This window comes from Eschscholzia californica, unplaced genomic scaffold (assembly GCF_041429995.1).
Source record: "Eschscholzia californica isolate CP2 unplaced genomic scaffold, dmEscCali1.0.p SCAF_3, whole genome shotgun sequence".
In the NCBI taxonomy this organism is placed as follows: domain Eukaryota; kingdom Viridiplantae; phylum Streptophyta; class Magnoliopsida; order Ranunculales; family Papaveraceae; genus Eschscholzia; species Eschscholzia californica.
This window is the reverse complement of record NW_028238420.1, coordinates 10,040,632-10,058,153: the sequence shown is the minus strand read 5'-3', so window position 1 is coordinate 10,058,153 and position 17,522 is coordinate 10,040,632. Positions and strand designations below refer to the sequence as shown.

The 17,522-nt window shown below is 34.9% G+C and overlaps 5 protein-coding genes across 5 annotated transcripts; all 5 read left to right on the top strand.

The window, feature by feature from the left end:
- The first annotated feature begins 5,527 nt into the window (after positions 1–5,527).
- LOC147548284 (self-incompatibility protein S1-like) lies at positions 5,528–5,977 on the top strand. Its single transcript, XM_086668020.1, has one exon. It carries the CDS (start codon positions 5,528–5,530, stop codon positions 5,975–5,977), a length of 450 nt encoding a protein of 149 aa, XP_086524146.1.
- A 2,155-nt stretch (positions 5,978–8,132) lies between these two features.
- On the top strand, positions 8,133–8,582 carry LOC147548283 (self-incompatibility protein S1-like). Its single transcript, XM_086668019.1, has one exon. The coding sequence runs from the start codon at positions 8,133–8,135 to the stop codon at positions 8,580–8,582; it is 450 nt and encodes a 149-aa protein (XP_086524145.1).
- Positions 8,583–10,738: 2,156 nt separating this feature from the next.
- LOC147548282 (self-incompatibility protein S1-like) lies at positions 10,739–11,188 on the top strand. Its single transcript, XM_086668018.1, has one exon. The coding sequence runs from the start codon at positions 10,739–10,741 to the stop codon at positions 11,186–11,188; it is 450 nt and encodes a 149-aa protein (XP_086524144.1).
- Positions 11,189–13,344: 2,156 nt separating this feature from the next.
- On the top strand, positions 13,345–13,794 carry LOC147548281 (self-incompatibility protein S1-like). Its single transcript, XM_086668017.1, has one exon. It carries the CDS (start codon positions 13,345–13,347, stop codon positions 13,792–13,794), a length of 450 nt encoding a protein of 149 aa, XP_086524143.1.
- Positions 13,795–15,951: 2,157 nt separating this feature from the next.
- Positions 15,952–16,401, top strand: LOC147548280 (self-incompatibility protein S1-like). Its single transcript, XM_086668016.1, has one exon. The coding sequence runs from the start codon at positions 15,952–15,954 to the stop codon at positions 16,399–16,401; it is 450 nt and encodes a 149-aa protein (XP_086524142.1).
- The last annotated feature ends 1,121 nt before the right edge of the window (positions 16,402–17,522 follow it).

The window sequence follows — 17,522 nt, the reverse complement described above, 5'->3', positions numbered from 1 at the left end:
TACATTTAAAAGAAAAATAAATCAAAATCCTAAAATTTATTATCATTGCAAAAACACAGTTTTTGCCACATTATTCAAATCGTCCCCGGTTGAATAATATGATTCCAAGATCCCATTCCTATGGAGTTAAGCGTACTTTGGCACTGCCCTTAACTCCACCCTCCTGGGTGAGTAACTCTTTACTGATCATACTCCTATGACTCTTGGTTGATGAATAACACTTATGTGTTAAATTCATCCTTTTGTCTCGAAATCCAAAACCCTTTTGCTGACTCGTTGAGAATAACCATTTAGACGCGTAGACTTCTTCATAGATCTACCCGTATTGTCCCGAGGTAAAAGATGGCACCCTGCTTTGGCATGACCCACCATCGATGAACAAGGGCGCAACAGGTGTCTTAATCTGGGTAGGCATTACTCAAAATTCTTTTTGGGGACTTTTACATAATTTATCAAGTTACGTTACTGTGAACTCTAGCATAACTAACTTTGATTTATTACGTAAAGATTTATGTGGGTTTGCGTAATGATTTCTTAAATCTTAGTATTACTCCTAAAAGAACTCATCTTTTAGATTAATTTTTTGTTCTCCTAAGGTTCGTTTGGGTTCATATCCTTGAACCACCATTGAGTACTCCCACTCGAATCATGATCCCATCATTCGATTCGTTAATGGTTCCTTAAGACCCTATACTCTAAGTATTATTCGGGCACATCAAACTAGTGCTTAGAACAAGAAGCGTTTACCTATCTAAAGGTATACTTATCTACGCAATCACACACATATAAATATACATACATTCAGAAATATGACAATCATATAAGATAAAGTATGTATCCTAAATTCGTTTCTAGGTTTGCTACGTTTCGTATAGCTATTTGTGAGAAATTCTGACATCTCTGTGTCTAACGTGAATTCTAAGTCTATTTTTATGAAATACGGACAAATGGCACGTCATGTTTCTTCCTTAACGATTTCCAAAATCGCTTTAAGGAAAAACTCTGTTTGGATTATCGCATAATCCGGGTCAATTTCGAAAAAATCTAGTTGGAATCGGAAGAAGAAAAGTCAAAACCTCCCACTCAAGTCAAGGCTCAAAAAGCCCGAGTCAAACTCTAAAGACTTAAGTCAAACTTGGTCAAACACCCGCGGACCAGTCTCGGTTTGACCCAAAACTTGGCTCGGACAAGTGTTTAGCACTGGCCGGACCGAGAAAACATGTTCCAAACATGTCGGGTACCTCAGTTTGGACGCGTCCTGGCCCTAGGCCAGACGTGCTCCTTAGCCACAGACGCGTCCTAGACGCATCTTGGTGCATCAGACGCGTCTGACCAAGTATCGCTCTCTCGGACATTAAGTTCGAGAAGCTAGGACGTGCCAGACGCGTCCTAGACGCATCTGGACGGTCAGACTATGTCTCGGCCTAAGGTCGAGACCTTGTGGAACATCCGAGACCTTCTCGGACTCACAGTCACATATGGACTGGGATTCCAGACGCGTCTGGGATGGCCGAGACCTAGTCTCGGACTCCCAGTCCTACTCGGATTCTGTCTCGGTCCTAGACCGAGACGGACTGGGATTCCAGGCGCGTCTTGTACGCATGTGGGCGTCCGAGACTTCATGTCTCGGACTCCCAGTAGGACTCGGACTGGGACTATCCCCGTCCTTTCTTTCTGCATCTCGGGACTTTGTCTCCCGAGATGTCCGGATCGACAGTTTCTATTTTTCAAAATAGAAACTGCCATCCGAGCTGCTGTCTTCTTCGTTTCTCAACCCTTAGGTGCTGTTTTTAGGGTTTTCTTGGCTAAAAACTACTGTTTTTGCCCAGAAAAGTGTTGTTTTCAGCCAGAAATTGCTGTTTGGACCCTAAAAACTGCTGTTTTTACTCCAAAAATGCCCAAAAACTGTTGTTTGGACCCTAACAATGTTGAGTTTGGTCTTGAGTTCATTGAATCAAGAGATAGAGAGAGGCTTGGTGAGGATGTCAGCCAATTGATTATGGGTTAAAATGTGTCGAACCTGGAGTTTCTAATGCTTTACCATATCTCTAACAAAGTGAAAAACAATCTCAACATGCTTCATTCGATTATGAAAGATTGGATTAGCTGTTAAATAGGTAGCACCAAGATTATCACACCATAAAATTGGACATGAAGCAGAAGTGATCTTTAATTCATGAAACAAAATTGAACCCTAACATGATTAGAAGCTGCATCAGCAAGAGTTTTATGTTCAGCCTCAGTACTCGACCATGCCACTGTTGGTTTCTTCTTAGAGAACCAAGAAATCAAGTTTGAACCCATGAAAACCAAAATCCCTCCAGTGGACTTACGATCATCAAGACAACCAGCCCAATCAGCATCAGAAAAAACCTGAGGATCATTATCAGTGTAGCCAGTAAGAGAGTGAGAGGATTTGGTAATGGTGAAAGTGTGATAATAGTGTGCTTTAGATATCTCAAAATTCTTTTTACTGCACACTAGTGGGCTTGAGTTAAAGTTTGAAGAAATTGGCACACTTTGTTAACTGCAAAATAGATGGCTGGTCTGGTAATGGTAGCATATTGAAGAGCACCCACTGTACTTCTATATAATTTAGTTTTTGAATCATTTAAAGGATCGCCAACATCCTTTTTGAGAACACAATTGGTTGCCATAGGAGTAGAAACTGGCTTTGCTTCATTCATCTTGGTTTTAAGCAACATATTGGTGATATATTGTCTTTGAGACAAGAGTAGCTCATTAGAAGAAGGTAAAACCTCAATGCCTAGAAAGAAATTTAGAGAACCGAAATAAGAAATAGCAAACTCTGTGGAAAGGCTGCTAATGGTTGATTGTACCAGAGATGGATCACTTCCTGTGATGATAATGTCATCCACATAGATGAGTATATAAAGAGCAGAAGAAGTAGTGATATTATAGAACAAAGAGGTATCTGTTTGGGAGGCTATAAAGCCTTTGCTGAGAAGGAAGGAGCTTAATCTTTCAAACCAGGCTCGAAGACCTTGCTTCAAACCATATAGAGACCTATGAAGCTTACATACATGATTTGGATTATCAGAATCAATAAAACCAGGTGGTTGACACATATAAACCTCCTCCTTGAGAAAACCATTAAGAAAAGCATTCTTAATATCTATCTGTCGAAAAAATAATAGCTTGTTTAGTGGCATCAGTGATTGCAGCAAAAAAGATTGAACTCATTGTTTCTTGTTTTCATTTTTTCTCCCCCTCTTGCCCTCGGGCGGGACATTCTGACGTTTCTGACAATCTGACGCAGGATAATACATTTTTTTTGAAAATTCGAAATTTTGGGATCCTTCCCGACAAACTCTCTCTTCTAGTTTTCTTTCTCTCTCTAAAACCTTTAGCAAACCATGAATGTTGATTATCTTCTTCATCTCTTTCGATCTCTCAAACATCAAAGTCTTTTGTTCTTTCTCTCTCTAAAAGTTTTCTGTTCTTATTTATTTTATTTTTTTTGATGAAAGTTCTATTCTTATTTATTCTTCCGCACTATGTACAAATCTCCTAAAATCGATTATATAGTTGCCCTCTCTATCTTTTTGAAATATTATCAACTTCTGAAAAATCTACCAAAACAGAAAAATAATTTTAAGGAGAAAGAAATTTGTTGAGATTTGAGAGAGAAATCTGAAAATAAAAAAAATAAAAAAGGAATCAATCTGGAAAGTTGGAGAGAAAAATTCGAAATTGGTTTAAAGTTCGAAAGAAAATTAAAAAAAATCTGGAAAGATTTAGAAACAAAATAAATAAATAAAAGAATTTGATTCAAAGCTGGAAACAATTTTTCCTATACTTTTTTTCAGTGTCTAGTACATACTAAATAGCCAGTACATAAACCAACTCCCTGTACACAATAACATTCCCAGTACGAAAAGTGCCTAGTACATAACCAAATGACTCGTAGCTTGAACAATTCTCGGTACACAAGAAAATTCTCAGAACAAAAGTGTCTCGTTCATAACCAAATGGCTAGTACATAGAAAAATTCTCGGTACACAAGAAAATTCCCAATACAAAAGTGTCTAGTACATAACTAAATGCCAATACATAAAACAAAATGTCCTATGAATTTTTCTTAAAAATAATTTACGTTTTGGAAGGAATATCCTATAATTGTCCATCATATAAGTGGAGAATGTTTGAGAAAAGGAAAGAAGTTAAGATTGGAGAGAGAAAATTTGTTTAAAAAGAAAAACAAATATGGAGAGAGAAATTCGAAATTGGTTAAAAATTGGAGAGATAATAAGAATTGGAAAGAGAAAAAAACAGTAAAGTAATTTTAAAGAGAGATAAATCTGTTTACATTAGAGAGAGAGAAAGAAAATAAAAAAAGAAATAAAGAAATAAATCTAGAATATGGAGAGAGAAATTCGAAATTGGTTAAAAATTTGAGAGAATATAGGAATTGAAGAGAGAAATAAATCTGAAAAAAGAAAAGAAAATGGCAAGTTCGTAAATTTCGTAATGGCAATTTCGTTAATTCATGAAAAGTACAGATTTTGATGGGAGGGGCGTCAGATTTTGTTTCAGAAATTTTGAAATTTTCCGAACATTTTTCAATGGCATTCCGTAAATTTCGGAGAGGATCAGGGTGTTTCGGGATTTTCCCATAGCATTCTGACGTCGTGGAACTACATTCCATTTTTGGACAACAACGGACTGGGCTCGATTTATAAGCCCATTTTTGCACCATTCGTCCAATCCCTCTATTAACAGTTGCCTGAAAAACAGTAGCTAGATATAAATTATGGATCCTTAGAGTAAAGCACCCTCTCTTCTTGTTTACTTATAGAAAACATGAATGATAAGCGTAAGAAGAACAAAAAAATAGCGTTAACGGTTATGAATCTTTAGAAGGGTCCGAAATCATATTCTGCGAAACTTGACTAACCAAGCAAGAAATTAATCATAAATTAGGAACCCAACGAAAGTTTGATCGAATTTTTATAAGATCAAAGATCTTCCTATATCTCTAGCAAGTCAGTATCTTGTCAATGTTAAGTTTTACGAGGCGAAGGTAAATATATTTTTTTAAACGTTAAGAATTAGACACTAGCCAAGAATAAGACACTAGCCAAGACATTCATTTAATAAAAAAAACTAAAAATATCTCACAATATCTCGAAAACATTTCGTTCTATTTTAATACGAAACATTTTTAGAAGATAATTCCCTAATTCACAATAAAATATTTCTGTATAAACCCAAATATGCATGTGATATTTTTTTGGCAAATTAGAAAATTAGGAGTACATTCTAATTTCTAAAACAAGTGGAGGAGAGTGAGAGAGCCAAACTTAGGGTGATATCACATACTAAGTCAAGATAGATTGGATTTTCTCTATGGTAAGATTCTTGGTCTTCTATGAGGGAACCATGCATGTTGACTATTTTAGAGAGAAGAAAAAAAAGTATTTAAGCACTACTCAAGGCAAGGAGATATCACAACCAATAAGAGAAGTACTCATTAGAGCAGTGGTAGAGAGTAAGATTAAGTGAAATGGTCATGGGTGGTAAAAGTTGCATGATGATACTTGAAACTATGATGATACTCGCTGTCTCGTTTGGATATTCATCAGCTTTTCTAGATCGTGTCCATGTTCATATAACGAACGATATACCGATAGATAAAACACCAGCTTTAATGGTACATTGTAAATCGAGCGACAATGATCTGAATGCACAAAACGTTTTGCCTAGTAACACGTACGAATTTGGTTTTAAGGTAAACTTCACTCAAACAACACTCTTTTGGTGCCATATGGGGTGGACTAGAGTAGCAGATGGGAAGTTTATTGAAGCTAAGTTTGAAGTATTTAATGCTTCCAAAGATTATACATTCTGCAATGGTGACTGTAAATGGTCAATACGTGAAGATGGTGTTTATAAATATATTGAAAAGGAGGGGGCTTATAAATTTCTTGTTAACTGGACAACTACCCCATTTTGAGATAGATTCAGTATTTGATATCTTCCTATGTATTTATTTGGTTCATCTATATTTCTCATGTAATTGAAAGAAATAGCTAAATGTATGAATCCATTAAACAAATAAAAATGCGCTTTTTGTCAACAGAATATGTTTATTTATTTATTTTTATGAAGACGAGCTTTGTGAAGTTTTGAAATTAGAGAATTGTATAAAACCTTTTTTTGGACAAATTTAATTTTGCTCGGAAAACAATTAAAATACTCTTGTCGTTATTGAATATGGCATGCACAATCTGAATTTCATCCCGTAAAAGAATGTAGATGAGTTTTTGAAAAAAGAAATTGATGATTTTGGAGACTTGCTACTTTTTTTCTTTGATCAACCATGTAATGACTTGGAATCTTGATTATATTTTAATTTCTTTGGTCAACCATGTATTGACTATTATAATTTTTAATTTATTAAAATTGTCGTGTGAATTTGGCAACTATTTTTTCACTCCAAGTTCGCACTCTCTTTCTCTCTCGGAGTTTCTCTATATTTTCATCCATGACAGTTCGTTTTTAAATAAGTTACAGCCATAAAAAAAAGACAAAAGATATAAAACACCCCCCACCCCTTCTTTCTGTCTATCTATCTACTCGGTTGTTTTTGTTGTACTAGGCAACCCCTCAGTTATAATTTGATTCTTGGGCGACCTTTGATACATGAATGAGGGTTATCCCGTCCACACATCTGCATGTGATAAAGTTTGTCACACTATAGGTAGTTTAATAGAATAAGGGTGACCAAGGTGCTTCCTCAAATTGGTACGAGAACACGATTAAGGTTCCAAAAGACCCTTTTGTAGCAATTACAGACCGAACAACCCTGTCGCGTTCACCCAGACAAATCCCGTGTGGAAAATTTGGACGAGGTACGCATTCATCTAGAAATGGTCGACCACAAAGTGCAGATCGAATCCCGTCTCGATCCTACACTAAAGAAAATTCTCATGTAGTTTTTGGCTCGTAACAACAATTGTTTCGCAAGGTCCCACGTTGTCATGACAAGTAGTATAGAAATGAATAAAGATAGAGTTGATTTCTTTGATAGCCCTCTTTGGGATTATAAATAGAGCAAACCTGAACACCAACATACTATCCAAAACCACCTTTGTAAGTATGGTACTTCCCGCAAAAGAGAGATATCTACTCTTCTATGTCGAAACACGCCACTTTAACTTGTCACTAAGAGGAAGACATTCCATATAAGAAAACCGTGAAGAAATACGCGGTAGGCCAAGATAGCGAACTGGCAGAGCACCCTCTCTGATTTCCACCGTGGATATAATAGCTTGTTTAGTGGCATCAATGGTTGCAACGAAAAAGATTGAACTCTTATTAACATTTGCCTGAAAACTAGTAGCTAGATATAAATTACGGATCTTTAGATAACAGCACCCTCTCTTCTTGTTTACTTAGAGAAAACTTAAATGATAAACGTAAGAAGAAGAAAAAAATAGCCTTAACGGTTATGAATCTTTAGAAGGGGCCTAAATCATATTCTACGAAACTTGACTAACCAAGCAAGAAATTAATCATAAATTAGGAACCCAACGAAAGTTTGATCGAATTTTTATAAGATCAAAGATCTTCCTATATCTCTAGCAAGTCAGTATCTTGTCAATGTTAAGTTTTACGAGGCGAAGGTAAATATATTTTTTTAAACGTTAAGAATTAGACACTAGCCAAGAATTAGACACTAGCCAAGACATTCATCTAATAAAAAAAACTAAAAATATCTCACAATATCTCGTAAACATTTCGTTCTATTTTAATACGAAACATTTTTAGAAGATAATTCCCTAATTCACAATAAAATATTTCTGTATAAACCCAAATATGCATGTGATATTTTTTTGGCAAATTAGATAATTAGGAGTACATTCTAATTTCTAAAACAAGTGGAGGAGAGTGAGAGAGCCAAACTTAGGGTGATATCACATACTAAGTCAAGATAGATTGGATTTTCTCTATGGTAAGATTCTTGGTCTTCTATGAGGGAACCATGCATGTTGACTATTTTAGAGAGAAGAAAAAAAAGTATTTAAGCACTACTCAAGGCAAGGAGATATCACAACCAATAAGAGAAGTACTCATTAGAGCAGTGGTAGAGAGTAAGATTAAGTGAAATGGTCATGGGTGGTAAAAGTTGCATGATGATACTTGAAACTATGATGATACTCGCTGTCTTGTTTGGATATTCATCAGCTTTTCTAGATCGTGTCCATGTTCATATAACGAACGATATACCGATAGATAAAACACCAGCTTTAATGGTACATTGTAAATCGAGCGACAATGATCTGAATGCACAAAACGTTTTGCCTAGTAACACGTACGAATTTGGTTTTAAGGTAAACTTCACTCAAACAACACTCTTTTGGTGCCATATGGGGTGGACTAGGGTAGCAGATGGGAAGTTTATTGAAGCTAAGTTTGAAGTATTTAATGCTTCCAAAGATTATACATTCTGCAATGGTGACTGTAAATGGTCAATACGTGAAGATGGTGTTTATAAATATATTGAAAAGGAGGGGGCTTATAAATTTCTTGTTAACTGGACAACTACCCCATTTTGAGATAGATTCAGTATTTGATATCTTCCTATGTATTTATTTGGTTCATCTATATTTCTCATGTAATTGAAAGAAATAGCTAAATGTATGAATCCATTAAACAAATAAAAATGCGCTTTTTGTCAACAGAATATGTTTATTTATTTATTTTTATGAAGACGAGCTTTGTGAAGTTTTGAAATTAGAGAATTGTATAAAACCTTTTTTTGGACAAATTTAATTTTGCTCGGAAAACAATTAAAATACTCTTGTCGTAATTGAATATGGCATGCACAATCTGAATTTCATCCCGTAAAAGAATGTAGATGAGTTTTTGAAAAAAGAAATTGATGATTTTGGAGACTTGCTACTTTTTTTCTTTGATCAACCATGTAATGACTTGGAATCTTGATTATATTTTAATTTCTTTGGTCAACCATGTATTGACTATTATAATTTTTAATTTATTAAAATTGTCGTGTGAATTTGGCAACTATTTTTTCACTCCAAGTTCGCACTCTCTTTCTCTCTCGGAGTTTCTCTATATTTTCATCCATGACAGTTCGTTTTTAAATAAGTTACAGCCATAAAAAAAAAGACAAAAAATATAAAACACCCCCCACCCCTTCTTTCTGTCTATCTATCTACTCGGTTGTTTTTGTTGTACTAGGCAACCCCTCAGTTATAATTTGATTCTTGGGCGACCTTTGATACATGAATGAGGGTTATCCCGTCCACACATCTGCATGTGATAAAGTTTGTCACACTATAGGTAGTTTAATAGAATAAGGGTGACCAAGGTGCTTCCTCAAATTGGTACGAGAACACGATTAAGGTTCCAAAAGACCCTTTTGTAGCAATTACAGACCGAACAACCCTGTCGCGTTCACCCAGACAAATCCCGTGTGGAAAATTTGGACGAGGTACTCATTCATCTAGAAATGGTCGACCACAAAGTGCAGATCGGATCCCGTCTCGATCCTACACTAAAGAAAATTCTCATGTAGTTTTTGACTCGTAACAACAATTGTTTCGCAAGGTCCCACGTTGTCATGACAAGTAGTATAGAAATGAATAAAGATAGAGTTGATTTCTTTGATAGCCCTCTTTGGGATTATAAATAGAGCAAACCTGAACACCAACATACTATCCAAAACCACCTTTGTAAGTATGGTCCTTCCCGCAAAAGAGAGATATCTACTCTTCTATGTCGAAACACGCCACTTTAACTTGTCACTAAGAGGAAGACATTCCATATAAGAAAACCGTGAAGAAATACGCGGTAGGCCAAGATAGCGAACTGGCAGAGCACCCTCTCTGATTTCCACCGTGGATATAATAGCTTGTTTAGTGGCATCAATGGTTGCAACGAAAAAGATTGAACTCTTATTAACATTTGCCTGAAAACTAGTAGCTAGATATAAATTACGGATCTTTAGATAACAGCACCCTCTCTTCTTGTTTACTTAGAGAAAACTTAAATGATAAACGTAAGAAGAAGAAAAAAATAGCCTTAACGGTTATGAATCTTTAGAAGGGGCCTAAATCATATTCTACGAAACTTGACTAACCAAGCAAGAAATTAATCATAAATTAGGAACCCAACGAAAGTTTGATCGAATTTTTATAAGATCAAAGATCTTCCTATATCTCTAGCAAGTCAGTATCTTGTCAATGTTAAGTTTTACGAGGCGAAGGTAAATATATTTTTTTAAACGTTAAGAATTAGACACTAGCCAAGAATTAGACACTAGCCAAGACATTCATCTAATAAAAAAAACTAAAAATATCTCACAATATCTCGTAAACATTTCGTTCTATTTTAATACGAAACATTTTTAGAAGATAATTCCCTAATTCACAATAAAATATTTCTGTATAAACCCAAATATGCATGTGATATTTTTTTGGCAAATTAGATAATTAGGAGTACATTCTAATTTCTAAAACAAGTGGAGGAGAGTGAGAGAGCCAAACTTAGGGTGATATCACATACTAAGTCAAGATAGATTGGATTTTCTCTATGGTAAGATTCTTGGTCTTCTATGAGGGAACCATGCATGTTGACTATTTTAGAGAGAAGAAAAAAAAGTATTTAAGCACTACTCAAGGCAAGGAGATATCACAACCAATAAGAGAAGTACTCATTAGAGCAGTGGTAGAGAGTAAGATTAAGTGAAATGGTCATGGGTGGTAAAAGTTGCATGATGATACTTGAAACTATGATGATACTCGCTGTCTCGTTTGGATATTCATCAGCTTTTCTAGATCGTGTCCATGTTCATATAACGAACGATATACCGATAGATAAAACACCAGCTTTAATGGTACATTGTAAATCGAGCGACAATGATCTGAATGCACAAAACGTTTTGCCTAGTAACACGTACGAATTTGGTTTTAAGGTAAACTTCACTCAAACAACACTCTTTTGGTGCCATATGGGGTGGACTAGGGTAGCAGATGGGAAGTTTATTGAAGCTAAGTTTGAAGTATTTAATGCTTCCAAAGATTATACATTCTGCAATGGTGACTGTAAATGGTCAATACGTGAAGATGGTGTTTATAAATATATTGAAAAGGAGGGGGCTTATAAATTTCTTGTTAACTGGACAACTACCCCATTTTGAGATAGATTCAGTATTTGATATCTTCCTATGTATTTATTTGGTTCATCTATATTTCTCATGTAATTGAAAGAAATAGCAAAATGTATGAATCCATTAAACAAATAAAAATGCGCTTTTTGTCAACAGAATATGTTTATTTATTTATTTTTATGAAGACGAGCTTTGTGAAGTTTTGAAATTAGAGAATTGTATAAAACCTTTTTTTGGACAAATTTAATTTTGTTCGGAAAAAAATTAAAATACTCTTGTCGTAATTGAATATGGCATGCACAATCTGAATTTCATCCCGTAAAAGAATGTAGATGAGTTTTTGAAAAAAGAAATTGATGATTTTGGAGACTTGCTACTTTTTTTCTTTGATCAACCATGTAATGACTTGGAATCTTGATTATATTTTAATTTCTTTGGTCAACCATGTATTGACTATTATAATTTTTAATTTATTAAAATTGTCGTGTGAATTTGGCAACTATTTTTTCACTCCAAGTTCTCACTCTCTTTCTCTCTCGGAGTTTCTCTATATTTTCATCCATGACAGTTCGTTTTTAAATAAGTTACAGCCATAAAAAAAAAGACAAAAAATATAAAACACCCCCCACCCCTTCTTTCTGTCTATCTATCTACTCGGTTGTTTTTGTTGTAGTAGGCAACCCCTCGGTTATAATTTGATTCTTGGGCGACCTTTGATACATGAATGAGGGTTATCCCGTCCACACATCTGCATGTGATAAAGTTTGTCACACTATAGGTAGTTTAATAGAATAAGGGTGACCAAGGTGCTTCCTCAAATTGGTACGAGAACACGATTAAGGTTCCAAAAGACCCTTTTGTAGCAATTACAGACCGAACAACCCTGTCACGTTCACCCAGACAAATCCCGTGTGGAAAATTTGGACGAGGTACGCATTCATCTAGAAATGGTCGACCACAAAGTGCAGATCGGATCCCGTCTCGATCCTACACTAAAGAAAATTCTCATGTAGTTTTTGACTCGTAACAACAATTGTTTCGCAAGGTCCCACGTTGTCATGACAAGTAGTATAGAAATGAATAAAGATAGAGTTGATTTCTTTGATAGCCCTCTTTGGGATTATAAATAGAGCAAACCTGAACACCAACATACTATCCAAAACCACCTTTGTAAGTATGGTCCTTCCCGCAAAAGAGAGATATCTACTCTTCTATGTCGAAACACGCCACTTTAACTTGTCACTAAGAGGAAGACATTCCATATAAGAAAACCGTGAAGAAATACGCGGTAGGCCAAGATAGCGAACTGGCAGAGCACCCTCTCTGATTTCCACCGTGGATATAATAGCTTGTTTAGTGGCATCAATGGTTGCAACGAAAAAGATTGAACTCTTATTAACATTTGCCTGAAAACTAGTAGCTAGATATAAATTACGGATCTTTAGATAACAGCACCCTCTCTTCTTGTTTACTTAGAGAAAACTTAAATGATAAACGTAAGAAGAAGAAAAAAATAGCCTTAACGGTTATGAATCTTTAGAAGGGGCCTAAATCATATTCTACGAAACTTGACTAACCAAGAAAGAAATTAATCATAAATTAGGAACCCAACGAAAGTTTGATCGAATTTTTATAAGATCAAAGATCTTCCTATGTCTCTAGCAAGTCAGTATCTTGTCAATGTTAAGTTTTACGAGGCGAAGGTAAATATATTTTTTTAAACGTTAAGAATTAGACACTAGCCAAGAATTAGACACTAGCCAAGACATTCATCTAATAAAAAAAACTAAAAATATCTCACAATATCTCGTAAACATTTCGTTCTATTTTAATACGAAACATTTTTAGAAGATAATTCCCTAATTCACAATAAAATATTTCTGTATAAACCCAAATATGCATGTGATATTTTTTTGGCAAATTAGATAATTAGGAGTACATTCTAATTTCTAAAACAAGTGGAGGAGAGTGAGAGAGCCAAACTTAGGGTGATATCACATACTAAGTCAAGATAGATTGGATTTTCTCTATGGTAAGATTCTTGGTCTTCTATGAGGGAACCATGCATGTTGACTATTTTAGAGAGAAGAAAAAAAAGTATTTAAGCACTACTCAAGGCAAGGAGATATCACAACCAATAAGAGAAGTACTCATTAGAGCAGTGGTAGAGAGTAAGATTAAGTGAAATGGTCATGGGTGGTAAAAGTTGCATGATGATACTTGAAACTATGATGATACTCGCTGTCTCGTTTGGATATTCATCAGCTTTTCTAGATCGTGTCCATGTTCATATAACGAACGATATACCGATAGATAAAACACCAGCTTTAATGGTACATTGTAAATCGAGCGACAATGATCTGAATGCACAAAACGTTTTGCCTAGTAACACGTACGAATTTGGTTTTAAGGTAAACTTCACTCAAACAACACTCTTTTGGTGCCATATGGGGTGGACTAGGGTAGCAGATGGGAAGTTTATTGAAGCTAAGTTTGAAGTATTTAATGCTTCCAAAGATTATACATTCTGCAATGGTGACTGTAAATGGTCAATACGTGAAGATGGTGTTTATAAATATATTGAAAAGGAGGGGGCTTATAAATTTCTTGTTAACTGGACAACTACCCCATTTTGAGATAGATTCAGTATTTGATATCTTCCTATGTATTTATTTGGTTCATCTATATTTCTCATGTAATTGAAAGAAATAGCAAAATGTATGAATCCATTAAACAAATAAAAATGCGCTTTTTGTCAACAGAATATGTTTATTTATTTATTTTTATGAAGACGAGCTTTGTGAAGTTTTGAAATTAGAGAATTGTATAAAACCTTTTTTTGGACAAATTTAATTTTGTTCGGAAAAAAATTAAAATACTCTTGTCGTAATTGAATATGGCATGCACAATCTGAATTTCATCCCGTAAAAGAATGTAGATGAGTTTTTGAAAAAAGAAATTGATGATTTTGGAGACTTGCTACTTTTTTTCTTTGATCAACCATGTAATGACTTGGAATCTTGATTATATTTTAATTTCTTTGGTCAACCATGTATTGACTATTATAATTTTTAATTTATTAAAATTGTCGTGTGAATTTGGCAACTATTTTTTCACTCCAAGTTCTCACTCTCTTTCTCTCTCGGAGTTTCTCTATATTTTCATCCATGACAGTTCGTTTTTAAATAAGTTACAGCCATAAAAAAAAAAGACAAAAAATATAAAACACCCCCCACCCCTTCTTTCTGTCTATCTATCTACTCGGTTGTTTTTGTTGTAGTAGGCAACCCCTCGGTTATAATTTGATTCTTGGGCGACCTTTGATACATGAATGAGGGTTATCCCGTCCACACATCTGCATGTGATAAAGTTTGTCACACTATAGGTAGTTTAATAGAATAAGGGTGACCAAGGTGCTTCCTCAAATTGGTACGAGAACACGATTAAGGTTCCAAAAGACCCTTTTGTAGCAATTACAGACCGAACAACCCTGTCACGTTCACCCAGACAAATCCCGTGTGGAAAATTTGGACGAGGTACGCATTCATCTAGAAATGGTCGACCACAAAGTGCAGATCGGATCCCGTCTCGATCCTACACTAAAGAAAATTCTCATGTAGTTTTTGACTCGTAACAACAATTGTTTCGCAAGGTCCCACGTTGTCATGACAAGTAGTATAGAAATGAATAAAGATAGAGTTGATTTCTTTGATAGCCCTCTTTGGGATTATAAATAGAGCAAACCTGAACACCAACATACTATCCAAAACCACCTTTGTAAGTATGGTCCTTCCCGCAAAAGAGAGATATCTACTCTTCTATGTCGAAACACGCCACTTTAACTTGTCACTAAGAGGAAGACATTCCATATAAGAAAACCGTGAAGAAATACGCGGTAGGCCAAGATAGCGAACTGGCAGAGCACCCTCTCTGATTTCCACCGTGGATATAATAGCTTGTTTAGTGGCATCAATGGTTGCAACGAAAAAGATTGAACTCTTATTAACATTTGCCTGAAAACTAGTAGCTAGATATAAATTACGGATCTTTAGATAACAGCACCCTCTCTTCTTGTTTACTTAGAGAAAACTTAAATGATAAACGTAAGAAGAAGAAAAAAATAGCCTTAACGGTTATGAATCTTTAGAAGGGGCCTAAATCATATTCTACGAAACTTGACTAACCAAGAAAGAAATTAATCATAAATTAGGAACCCAACGAAAGTTTGATCGAATTTTTATAAGATCAAAGATCTTCCTATGTCTCTAGCAAGTCAGTATCTTGTCAATGTTAAGTTTTACGAGGCGAAGGTAAATATATTTTTTTAAACGTTAAGAATTAGACACTAGCCAAGAATTAGACACTAGCCAAGACATTCATCTAATAAAAAAAACTAAAAATATCTCACAATATCTCGTAAACATTTCGTTCTATTTTAATACGAAACATTTTTAGAAGATAATTCCCTAATTCACAATAAAATATTTCTGTATAAACCCAAATATACATGTGATATTTTTTTGGCAAATTAGATAATTAGGAGTACATTCTAATTTCTAAAACAAGTGGAGGAGAGTGAGAGAGCCAAACTTAGGGTGATATCACATACTAAGTCAAGATAGATTGGATTTTCTCTATGGTAAGATTCTTGGTCTTCTATGAGGGAACCATGCATGTTGACTATTTTAGAGAGAAGAAAAAAAAGTATTTAAGCACCACTCAAGGCAAGGAGATATCACAACCAATAAGAGAAGTACTTATTAGAGCAGTGGTAGAGAGTAAGATTAAGTGAAATGGTCATGGGTGGTAAAAGTTGCATGATGATACTTGAAACTATAATGATACTCGCAGTCTTGTTTGGATATTCATCAGCTTTTCTAGATCGTGTCCATGTTCATATAACGAACGATATACCGATAGATAAAACACCAGCTTTAATGGTACATTGTAAATCGAGCGACAATGATCTGAATGCACAAAACGTTTTGCCTAGTAACACGTACGAATTTGGTTTTAAGGTAAACTTCACTCAAACAACACTCTTTTGGTGCCATATGGGGTGGACTAGGGTAGCAGATGGGAAGTTTATTGAAGCTAAGTTTGAAGTATTTAATGCTTCCAAAGATTATACATTCTGCAATGGTGACTGTAAATGGTCAATACGTGAAGATGGTGTTTATAAATATATTGAAAAGGAGGGGGCTTATAAATTTCTTGTTAACTGGACAACTACCCCATTTTGAGATAGATTCAGTATTTGATATCTTCCTATGTATTTATTTGGTTCATCTATATTTCTCATATAATTGAAAGAAATAGCTAAATGTATGAATCCATTAAACAAATAAAAATGCGCTTTTTGTCAACAGAATATGTTTATTTATTTATTTTTATGAAGACGAGCTTTGTGAAGTTTTGAAATTAGAGAATTGTATAAAACCTTTTTTTGGACAAATTTAATTTTGTTCGGAAAAAAATTAAAATACTCTTGTCGTAATTGAATATGGCATGCACAATCTGAATTTCATCCCCTAAAAGAATGTAGATGAGTTTTTGAAAAAAGAAATTGATGATTTTGGAGACTTGCTACTTTTTTTCTTTGATCAACCATGTAATGACTTGGAATCTTGATTATATTTTAATTTCTTTGGTCAACCATGTATTGACTATTATAATTTTTAATTTATTAAAATTGTCGTGTGAATTTGGCAACTATTTTTTCACTCCAAGTTCGCACTCTCTTTCTCTCTCGGAGTTTCTCTATATTTTCATACATGACAGTTCGTTTTTAAATAAGTTACAGCCATAAAAAAAAAAGACAAAAAATATAAAACACCCCCCACCCCTTCTTTCTGTCTATCTATCTACTCGGTTGTTTTTGTTGTACTAGGCAACCCCTCGGTTATAATTTGATTCTTGGGCGACCTTTGATACATGAATGAGGGTTATCCCGTCCACACATCTGCATGTGATAAAGTTTGTCACACTATAGGTAGTTTAATAGAATAAGGGTGACCAAGGTGCTTCCTCAAATTGGTACGAGAACACGATTAAGGTTCCAAAAGACCCTTTTGTAGCAATTACAGACCGAACAACCCTGTCACGTTCACCCAGACAAATCCCGTGTGGAAAATTTGGACGAGGTACGCATTCATCTAGAAATGGTCGACCACAAAGTGCAGATCGGATCCCGTCTCGATCCTACACTAAAGAAAATTCTCATGTAGTTTTTGACTCGTAACAACAATTGTTTCGCAAGGTCCCACGTTGTCATGACAAGTAGTATAGAAATGAATAAAGATAGAGTTGATTTCTTTGATAGCCCTCTTTGGGATTATAAATAGAGCAAACCTGAACACCAACA

Coding starts and splice junctions, on each gene's coding strand:
- LOC147548283 (XM_086668019.1), top strand. CDS start 8,133: ATGGTCATGGGTGGTAAAAGTTGCATGATGATACTTGAAACTATGATG.
- LOC147548282 (XM_086668018.1), top strand. CDS start 10,739: ATGGTCATGGGTGGTAAAAGTTGCATGATGATACTTGAAACTATGATG.
- LOC147548284 (XM_086668020.1), top strand. CDS start 5,528: ATGGTCATGGGTGGTAAAAGTTGCATGATGATACTTGAAACTATGATG.
- LOC147548281 (XM_086668017.1), top strand. CDS start 13,345: ATGGTCATGGGTGGTAAAAGTTGCATGATGATACTTGAAACTATGATG.
- LOC147548280 (XM_086668016.1), top strand. CDS start 15,952: ATGGTCATGGGTGGTAAAAGTTGCATGATGATACTTGAAACTATAATG.